The sequence below is a fragment of the Trachemys scripta genome, chromosome 2, assembly GCF_013100865.1.
Source record: "Trachemys scripta elegans isolate TJP31775 chromosome 2, CAS_Tse_1.0, whole genome shotgun sequence".
In the NCBI taxonomy this organism is placed as follows: Eukaryota; Metazoa; Chordata; order Testudines; family Emydidae; genus Trachemys; species Trachemys scripta.
The window spans coordinates 22,988,114-22,999,325 of record NC_048299.1 but is presented as its reverse complement, the minus strand read 5'-3'; the positions used below and the strand labels follow the sequence as shown (position 1 = coordinate 22,999,325).

Genomic DNA, 11,212 nt, shown 5'->3' with positions numbered 1-11,212 from the left:
CAGACACAATAGTCCAGCATGGCAATCAAGAGACAAACTTTCTTATAGGAAATTTACACCAGAATGACATAGCCATTTAACAATTACAGGATAATTTTTCCAGATCATCACATGGGGAAATATAATACTCTGAAATTGTTTACTAAGTAGTACTAGGTCTCCTTTACAGTCCTTTGCTCCTGATTCTAGGCTTATCCTGTGGTGAACTTGACATAGACCAACACTTGTGCCGCGTGGAGCCTCACTGAAAATGGATTCTGCTCATGGGGAACTCATTGCAGGATCAGGGCCTGAATCGCTTTATAAAATTGCCATGATATCATATGGTGAATAGCACCTGCATACAGACACATCATATTATTTGCATGTATACTTTGGAGGTGTGCACTCTCTTGCGTACACGTTTCTGCTCATGATTTTGTGATGGCTCATATACTAGCTCTATCTGAATGTTTTATTATTACAGCATGTTTCCAAAATTCTTGGTTTTAAATAATTTTCAAAATAAGTTGGCAGATCGTAATGGTTCGTTTTTATTAAGTAATAGCACATCACTACAATAGCATGAATCTGCTAGGGAGTCTCAGATGATGGTATTGCAGTTTAATATACTTCAATCATATTCTACTTAAATATCAGTCACCAACAACGTTAAAACAAATAAGGATTGAAGAATAGTGACAGGTGCAGGAGGTCTGAACGAACCATTTGTGATACTGAACATATGCCTTACTCATGTCTGCAGACAAACTTTGGAGAGGGATATCCTTACTATAATAAATACTGCAAACCTAAAACATCACATGACTACAATTTGGTACTACATTTCTATTACTACTATCATACAACACTACATTATCTCTGCAAAATAGATAATTTATTGCATGATTTTTATATAAAATATTTCAGTGGTTCAAAAGAAATGGTTTGCTATTGTAATCTGTGATAACAGCATTTGGTTTTGTAGATGGTAAAATACTTTTCTACCAACTTTTCAAGACTGGTTTTCATTCATATATTAGCAAAACTGCTTTTTTGGGAGGAGGGGGGAATTCCTAGTCTAATGTTTACAAGATTTCCAAAGCAAAGATATTAGGAAAAATAAAATATTTTACACTTAAATGGCACTTTCAATATCCCCATGTGGTAGGTTAGTATTAACATCCCTATTCCACTGATAAGGAAGCTGAAAATTAGAGAAATTAAGGCTCAGATGTTCAAATGTTTTCTAGTAATTTTGGATGCCCCAGTTGTCTCAAAATGAACATCTAAAAGTTGAGACAGCTAACATGAGTAGACACTTCATCTTTTCCAAAATTGAGCCTAAGAGAGTTGCCCACAAATTGTCTATGGCGGAGATGGGATCACAGCCCAGGGCACCTGACCCCACCAGTTTTAGACATAAACCACAAGACCATCCTTCATCTCACTATTAACTATTTCAATAAATTGGCTCGTGTTTACATTAGCGAAACAAGGTGGGTGAAGTAATGTCTTTTATTTGACCAACTTCTGCTGGTGAAAGAGACAAGCTTTCAAGTTACACAGAGCTCTGCAGGTCTCTGTGTAGCTTGAAAACTTGTCTCTGTTACCAACAGAAGTTGGTCCAATAAAATATATTACCTCACCAAACTTGTCTCTCTAATATCCTGGGACCAACTCGACTATAACACCACTGCAAATAGCATTTATATGTTCCACTGCCCTCTGCTGGATACAATTATAAATACCTGGCTGCATGTCATAGGCTAACAGAGATTCATTATACTTTAGTTCCACTGGTAGGGAGCTCTCTCTTTTTATGAAATTTCTGAATGCCCATACTGTGCAATATAGATACCTTGCACCAGGTGAACATTTCCAGCACATGATGAAGTTGGAGGATTTAGGAAGACAAAAATGATTTTATGTATTTCAAGATTCGTAGCTGTTACATACTACTTTGCATTGGTCACTCTCAAATCCCATTACAAATTAATATAAGTATTGCTATCACCCTTTTGCATATGGGGAAACTGAGGCACAAAAGTAAAGTGATTTGGAAGGTCACATAGCAGGTCTGTGGCAGAGCTGAGAATGGATCCCATATTTCCTAGTTCACCATTTTACCACTGAACTATAGTGCCTCCTTATTAGCCAGAGTGATGATGATGACTATTAAAATAGGCCTTTACACAAATTAAGCTGCTCAGGCTACAGACTGTCTAAGACAGTAAAATTTGGATCCAGAACGAGATTTCAAATGTCCCAAAATTCAGGAGTGTTTGAGCGCAGGGCTTTAGTTTTGCATGTTATAAAGATAAGAAGTATTAGCACAGTTAAAACTGATCTCTAGTAGCAATTTAGTTACCCACAGACCCAGTGGTGGATTAATGATTTTGCTGCCCCTAGGCCCTGAAATAATTGCTGCTCCTACCCCCATATGAACTTATTAAACATCAATAATTTCAATATCAACACCAATATTTTCACTTTTTACTTCACTACTACTTTCAACTATTTTTTCTGTTGGCACTAACTAATACAACAAAGGAATCTATTTTGCGCATTTTTACTATCATTTCATTTTCCCTTACTTTCTTTTGTATAGCATTTTTTTTAACTGAGAACCGCTTAATTTCTTCCTTCCAGTCATATTATGAATGTTTAGGATTCTTGCAAGTATGTTTACTAAATGGCGTCACGCCATCTTTGTTGGTTTCAATACGTGCTATGATTGGTAGAATTGCGGCATCACTGATGCCACGGTTTTAAAAATGCTGCTATTATAAATTTGCTGCCCCTGCAAATTTGCCGCCCTAGGCCTAGGCCTTGTTGGCCTAGGCGATAATATGCCACTGCACAGCCCCCAGATTCAGAGCTATTGGGGTGCTAGGGGTAGATCTCTGTATAAATGCTTAGAAAGAGTTGGGCCTATCCCTAGCTGTGGCTGTTGTTTCATGGTCTCTTTTTCTGTTCAGATTGGCATTTGTGTAAACCATAACTGCGGTTACTATTCATGATGATTTGTAAGCTTTGGGAGCTAGGTACTTTCCCCATTAAAGAGACTATGGTCTTGAAAATTGGATCTCTCATCAGGCAGATCTGACTCATCTTGCTTCCTTGCATGCTATATACTGTTAGGAACCTGTTTTTGTATAAGCCATGGGGCCTTTAGGAAAACCCAGCAAAGAAGACAGTCACAAGCCTAAGAAGGAAGGGGGAGCTTACTGTGGGAATTCAAACTAGTGTGTCCTTGCTCCCCAAGCCAGCAGCAGCTGTTGCTATACCCTGAGTTCTATTCCCTTAGGTTAGTGAAGGGTCAAAATCCTTTGAATGCAACCTCCACCCATATGAATCCAGCATAGCTCAGATTCCCTAATGATATTTTAATGTGCAAATCAGCATAACATGGGGACTTGTGTGCATTGAAACAGTTACCTACAGAGTGACTTGACAACCTGTATACATTAAATGTGGATCCTCATCCCTCTTTCTTCCCTCCCACTCCTTGATGTCTGGCCCCAAAGCTACAGTGGCTTTCACTGCAAATAGTCACGCTGACAGGCTTTTCAGATGCTTGTAAGTAGGGCAAGAGTGGATTACAGCAGGCATTTTGCAGCAGAAGGCTCTGGAGTCTCACCTGCACAGCCATAGGACTGCATTTTGTCCTGTTTCAATGACCTTGAGCATCTTTTATCTTCCAGTTTCTAAGGTCCTGATTCTTCTTTTCACCTTCATAGGCACAAGGGAGCAAAAGCAGGCAGAAATAGGAGGGGTTGGGGAGCACGGAAGAGAGGAAACAGCAGCTCTGATGCATACTTTTCCCCCTCCCCAGGAGTCCTCAGAAGCCCTTCTCTGCCTCTGAAGGGGACACATTGAGAAGCTGTCACTCTCTGCAGCCTGTTGCCCTCGGAACCACGCAGACATCTCTGTAGGAATTAAGGAAGTAGCATTCATTAACTCTCACTTTGTGTCTGTGTAACCCACACGCCTTCTGGGTGTGGTGTTCTGCCCCATCTAGTGGCACTGAGACCACCTACAGAGAGAGAGAGAGAGAGAGAAAATGAGTCTGCTCTACAGCTTTAGCTAACAGGCAGTTGGCTTTTAGCTCCTGCAGTAGAGCTTCATGCACTAAGCTCCAGAGGTCCCAGGTTTGATCCCACCGACGATCTGGGTCTTGTTGGCATTACATCTGTACCCCCACATTGGAGCTGGAGTTTGAACAGAGGAGTCATAGTCAGTCATGAAGTGTAAGGACAGGAGGGATCTTCTAGTCTGCTCTCACCAGGTCATCTAGTCTGCTCTCCTGTATATCACAAGCCACCAACATTTGCACGCTACACTCAGCAACCAAATATCAATATCCACTCCACACATCTTGTAAGAAAGGGAGGGGAGCTGAGGTGAACCATAGAGAACCAGCCCTAGTATGGAAGTAGGACTTCATTCCTGTGCAGATTCCAGCATCTGCAGGTTTTAGAGGTCATGCCCCTGCGTCCTCTGCCATTCATTCAGACTCTTCTTCATGGAGGGGAACGCCCAGTGGAGTCACTGCAGAATTTGCCACCCTGCTGCCGGGGACAGGCCTGAGCATGCCAGAGGGGGTGCTCTGGCTCTGTCCCCCAGGAGCAGGGTCTGGGTGGGGGGTGCTGTAAAGAGGGGCTCCAGCTCGCTTGGCCCCATCCCCAGCAGTTGTAAGGAATGGTGGTCACACAATTCAGGTGCACACAGAGTTCTGCTAAGATGCAGTCAAGATCTCTCTCATATTTTAGCTATTAGTTGCTGCCTACTGGTGAATAAACTACTTGGTCTTTTCTTTAGTTCTTTTAGTTTGAGAGATCCTGTGTGAAGAGGTGAATTGCATCACATCTAGACTGTATTGAGGCTTCGGTTTGTTGCGGTCCCTGTTGGTGGGTCATTCCCTGTGCTGAGGGAATGTCTTATAAGAATTTGAGGCTAAGCTCTGTCAATCATGTGTTGTACTGGCCACAGTCAGCTATAGAGATGGGTCACAAAAGGAGCGGCTGTCCTTCAGATAACATGGAGCTGACCGTGAAAGAGCATTATATATGAGGACTGGCACTTTGAAACATATCCTTCAATCTACTTCAGCTTGTGCAGGTTGCAGTGCCTCTGTGTTGTGTGTAGGTTTTGTTTTCCACATGAGACACGCTGAGGTGTGGTAGATGAACTGCAGCTTCTTGAGAGCTTTGCCTCTAGCTCCAGATAATGCAGTCTGAAAGAGTCCAACCTACAATGAACAAAAGGATCACTGTAGTTGGGCCCTCATCTGAGAAGAAAAGACAAAGTCTCCTTGTTAGACAATGGAATCTGGTGTTACTGGTAATTGCCATTATTTGGGTGTCCAGGAACAGGAATGATTTCAGCAGAGCCCCAAGGCTGCATACTCCATTGACCATTCATGGGCATGAGACCGCAATTGAGAGAGATTGTATTTACTACATTCTCTTTTTTGTACTGATATTGCCTGTGTTTTTCCTGGGTTGAGCCCAAGTTTCATCCAGTGGGATATTGTCTGTCTGGGATGAGAGAGAGAGAGAGAGCAAGAGAGAGCTGTGTGTGTAATTGCCCTGGTCCATGTCACCTCACAGTTTCACATAGAAGTTAAATAGAAGTGTGGAGACAAGATTGAGTTTAGCTGGATATGGAGCTGACGCCATCCATGATAACATGAGAGAAATGAGCGTACGCTTTTAAGGAATTCTGTCAATTCCAGCAAGTTGTTCAACACCCTGTAATGATGGTGTCAAAGGCAGATGGTTAACTGATTAATCTTCACTTCCATCTATGGCCACAAGGAGGTCGTCCATCAGTATAACCAGAGCTGTCTTTGTTCTATGATCATTCCTGGAGTTGCCTGGGAGGGAACTATGTCATTAGCAGAGCTCAGATGTTGCTCAAGTTGGCTTGCTGGTTCTTTCTTGATAACTTTGCCCAGGACTGAAAGAAGAGATACTGGGTAGCAGTTCACAGCTGTTAGCACCAAGTGACAGCTTTCTGAGAATGGGCCAGACTGTCACCTTTTTTGGGTTGGGCTGGTAGAATGCCCTCCCTGGGGACTGGCAAAACCACAAAGACAACCATTCCCATAGCCTGGCAACACTCCAGTTAGAAGTAAAATAAAATTGTGTAAAACACTTTAGAACCTTAAAAAAATTATTTAAATTTGAATTAAATCTTAAAAATAGATTACTGTCCAAGAGTACTCTTTTTGTTTTTAATTAGGATGTGCTTTTCTTTTAAAGTTCATAACCAATATTGTGCATGTGCAGCATTTAAATATGGAAGGCAATTGAATGCTAATTTCTATTTGTCTACGCAGGGATCTGATTTCTACAGTGCTCTAAAGTGCTGTGCGTTAATTGATCCACACAAACCCTTCTGGTGTGCGCTACATGTTCTCTGTCTAGTGTTCTTTGAGATAGTGCACTTTCAAATAGTGTGCACCAGCAGGGTCTACATGGACCTATTAACGTCCAACATGTTAATGCGCTTTAGAAATCACATCCCCATACAGCATGTGATGGGTTAGATCACAGAAACCCCCTTGGGAGCTGCCACCAGCTGTGCAAAGACTACCCCTGTTCCTGTTTTCCCTGCCAGCTCAGGACTCCAGCACCCTGTCTTGCTGAGCCAGACACTCCCGTCTGCTCCAGCACAAACCCAGGGTCTGAATCACTTGTCCCAGAGCTGCAAGTTTACCCGAAAACAGCTCACAGAAGTGCGCTTGTCCTTAGCACTCAGATGCCCATCTCCCAATGGGGTCTAAACCCAGATAAATCCGTTTTACCCTGCATAAAGCTTATGCAGAGTAAACTCATAAATTGTTCACCCTCTATAACACTGATAGAGAGATATGCACAGTTGTTTGCTTCCCCAGGTATTAATACATACTCTGAGTAAATTACTAAATAAAAAGTGATTTTATTAAATACAGAAAATAGGATTTAAGTGGTTCCAAGTGGTAACAGGCAGAAAATGCGCAAATCTATGTCTAATCAAACTAAATACAGATAAGTTCCTCACCAGTTCCAGAATGCTCCCTTTTACAGGCTAATCTCCTTTTAGCCTGGGTCCAGCAATCACTCACACCCCCTGTAGTTACTGTCGTTTGTTCCAGTTCCCTTCAAGTATCCTGGGGCGGTGGAGAGGCTCCTTCCATAGCCAGCTGAAGACCAAAATGGATGGGTCTCCCACGGGTTTAAATAGACTCTCTCTTGTGGGTGGAGACCCCCCTCCTCCCTCCTATGCAAAGTCCAGCTCCAAGATGGAGTTCTGGAGTCACCTGGGCAAGTCACATGACCCTGCATGATTCAGTCTTTACAGGCCGAAGCCATTGTCCACATGGTATCTTGCATGTCTCCAGGAAGACTTATGTGGATTGGAGCATTCCAAGATGCATTGTTCCCCAGGTGTTTCCTGATCAGGTACTTAACCTGGTGAATTCCTTCCTAAAGAAGCTGACCAAATGCCTCACAAAGCTTACTTAGAAACCAAGCAAGTATACAGCCCATATTCTTAACCTCAAGTAGAAAATGATATATATGTACAAATAGGATGAATAGAGATAGTAGACCATAACCTTTATGGAGATATGTTACATGGCACAGGCAGCACAAAACATATTCCAGTTATATCATACATACATTTATAAACACACACACCCATAAAGCCTTATGGGGTACGCTGTCACACAGCACATTATTGTATCATGATAAAGTACTTATTTTCACCACATTAACAGAAGAGGACAGCACTGGTCACGACTAGAATAACTAGAAGACAGATTAGAGAAGGTCTAGAGTCAAAGCCAAAAAAGACCAAAAAAGTTACTGGATACTCCCATGTATTTTCCATATACCTCCAGATCCAGAACATGGAAGAAAGTTGTTTAGGGGCTCATTTAGTTGAGCTCTCCAACAGGCCAAACAATTCACTGCCCTTGCATGGTGGTAGACATGTGTGTGTGTGTTTTCTGCGTCACTTGTACAATATCCTGCAAAAGGCTCTATATGTGTGGACCCATACTTCCACAAAGAGACCCTTTCTTTGACTTCAAGGTAGTATTGGTCCAAACTTGCAGACCCTTTCAGAGGACCAGGGCTTTAGGTTGTAAGGCCATCAGGGCAGAGACTGTTTATTTTGTGTCTTGTACAATGTAGATTACACTGTCTGTGGATAATCAATAAGTTTTATGCAGAATGCAAAGCCCAGCTTTACAAGACCTGCTTCTAGAGAATTAGATAGAGGGCTTGTCACATTGCCTAGGCACATGTGAGTCAAATTAAGACCTTTACCCAGAATTTACTCGATTTTATTAAAGGTTTAAATCAAAACGTTAGTATCATTTTATGTTCTTTTTATATATTTAATTACAAAAAAATTACGTAGAGTTCAACCCTGTCTAACCAAAGTTTCAGGGTTACAAAACATTTGAATATACAGGGGTCTGAATAACAGGGAGTGCGACAGCCTAAGTGCTGCACAGCCCAGGGTGTAACCTAGATGCAGACAACAGGGAGTTTGAGATTAAAGAGGTTCCAATAAACAGGGCTTTACTGTACTCCTATGGCTTACTGCAAATGGAGCAGACACTGAGGACATTAATTATTTAGCAGAACTTTTTCTTTAATATTATTTTCTTCTGTGTTAGCAATCTAGGGTTCCAGATTCATAGTCTTTAATCACATGACAACTAAGAAGGAAAATGCCCTGAAGAAAAAGGTTCCTTGTCACTTAAATGGGCAATCTACTTGCTGTGTAACCTTTTATTTTCTTAGGAAATATGTAATGTTTTGTGGTCATGCTTTTCTGTGGAACGCTGTTGCCATCTTTCTCCTCCATATAAGCCCCACTGTTCCAGTTACCTTCATTGCCTGGTTTCCTAAACGAAGTGCCACAGAGTGTAATATGTCCGTTTTGAAATCAGACTGAGTCCCAACACACTCATTTGTTTGCTACACTCACAAGGAAGGGCAAAAGAGCTATTTGCCCTTCATTATGAATTTAGCAAGCAAATATGCCTTTAAATAATTAAACACGCAATGGGAATCTTGCATAAGATTTGGGGGTACAGTGTTTCTTCAACAGTAACCCAGATTCTTCCCCTGGAAGCAATAATCTGCAATAAATGAACTAGTTAATAACTATTTGGTTAGGGGAAATAGTCCCAGCATTTCAGTGTGTCGGGAAGCATAATATTCTGTGTCCATATGGTCTACAGGAAAAAAAAAAAAAAAAGCCTTACAATCCCTTTTGTAGCATCCCTTCTTGTAAGCTGCCCCTTAGGCTTTTCCCAGATAAACTGGCAGTATGTTTTTATTCCCTACAGTGCAGTTCTCCCTTCCTTTCTATCAGGTCCTAGGCATATCCGTCAGCCCAAATGGGAGCTGAGTTTGCAAGCTGACAGGGGATGGAGAGGGCTGGTGGTGCTGATGTCAGAGCCAAGAGACAGTTGTGATTGGATCTAATTAGACTTTGCAGCAGCAAATAGACAAGCTCCCTGCATGATTGGCTTCAAAGTGGCTGGTGCCAAACAACTAGCAGAGGTGCAAAAAGTAGAAGCAGTGCATTTACAGCCCTGATAAAGGAAGGCAGCCGGAGTGAGAGCTACCGGGCTCTTGAGCAGCTCCAGTCTCTACCTTTCCACAGTTCTCACTACAAGCAGTTAAGCATGTCAGCTCAGAAGATCAGAGACACTTAACCCAGCTGATGCCAAGTGACAGAGAATAATTAGAAGTAAACATCATGCAGTACTAAAAAGTGAACCTTATCCACAGATCTATAAAGCAGCAAGAACCAGAGGTGAAAATATACAAGAAAGAAAAGACTCTACATTCTTGTTTACTGAACTACAGTTATGACATCAGTTCTGGGGAACAACAGAGCTTCTGGAGGTCCAAGTAGTCAACTAAAATGCAAGTCCAAAAGGAGGAGGAGAAGAAGATCAAAGAGGAAAGGTAAGGTTTGCTTTCCCTCTGCCTTTCTTTTCTTTCATTCTCTCTCTTCCTTGTTCTCTCTCTCACATGCTCTCTGGGCTGCTGCTGCTTTTGTTGTCTATTTATTTTGGACATATGCACTTTTTGTAGCCTCCAGGATGCTGTCTACACAGAACGCTGGGTACAGGGGTTGCGAAATACCCCACAATTTCATGTAGGCGGTAACAAAGAGAGCCTTGCAATTGCTGGAAATAAGGGGATGCCTGTAAAAGGATAGGGATTGTTATTTTGTTAAAGGAAAAGGGAAGTGTTTTCTTTCCGGCTTTCTTTATACTGGATTGAATCAGTTTAATTATCCAGGTTCTGCAGCGCAACTCAACGATCCACAGCTTCCTTTGACCCTGTCAGAGGTAATGTTATCACATGATTCCTAATGAAATAATACATCAAGCAGTCCTAGGAATTAAAAAAGGGAATAAAAGGAAGCGAGGCTTTTGCCAGTTTTTTTTTTTTTTTTTCAAATACAAATCACCTTCAGGTTCAGAGTTGCTCATACAACTGACACTGGCTTTCCAATAACATGGGACCAGTTTTTATTTATCTGAGTATTTCTCCTATGACAATTATGAACTGCCTAATAAGTCTCGCTTGCACATGTCTTATGTAGCAGAAATTTAGTATGTAAAAGAGGACAGAGGATACACCATCTTGTTGGTAATGAAACAAGCTGGAAATCAGTGTGGGGAGAAAAGCAGTTTTCTGACAGGTTCCTACTTACGAACTGTTATTTTTGCCTTGTTATTAATATTTGCCTAAGCTTGCTGTAGTAAAGTTAATAAATGCATTAATTCTGATCCACTTCTCTAGCCAAACCTGCATTATAGAAATGCTAGATTTGTAATTACTCTAATCCAAAAAAAAGTGAAGCTACAGAATGTCATTGCAGACTGTGAGTATGCCTTAGATAAAAGCTTTTCCCAAGACAGTCTTGCTTTCTCATAAGGCGGGAATAAGACACTACTGCCACATTCCTGGTGCTATGCCTGAACAGTTAAAGTTAAGATATTGCAAGTGCTTGAAAGTAAAATAAAATTGATTTAATAAGCAGAATGTCAGAAATGCCCAACTGCAATTTGTTAGGCTATAAAGATGCTAATACAAAAGGGTTTACCAGAGCTGTAAATTCCACCTAGTCTGTAATTGTCATTGCTTCCGAGGCCTAGGATAAGTTTCTGTCAGCTAGCTCATCAGCTCAAGCTGTTCTTTTAAAG

The 11,212-nt window shown here is 41.5% G+C and overlaps 1 protein-coding gene across 1 annotated transcript in view; it reads left to right on the top strand.

The window, feature by feature from the left end:
* The first annotated feature begins 9,542 nt into the window (after positions 1-9,542).
* Positions 9,543-11,212, top strand: part of ADARB2 (adenosine deaminase RNA specific B2 (inactive)) — a 421,252-nt gene continuing 419,582 nt past the window's right edge. The window contains exon 1 of the mRNA XM_034760060.1: positions 9,543-9,962. Within this exon, the coding sequence (XP_034615951.1) occupies positions 9,863-9,962 (100 nt within the window). The 5' untranslated portion in view covers positions 9,543-9,862. The remainder of the gene's footprint in view (positions 9,963-11,212) is intronic.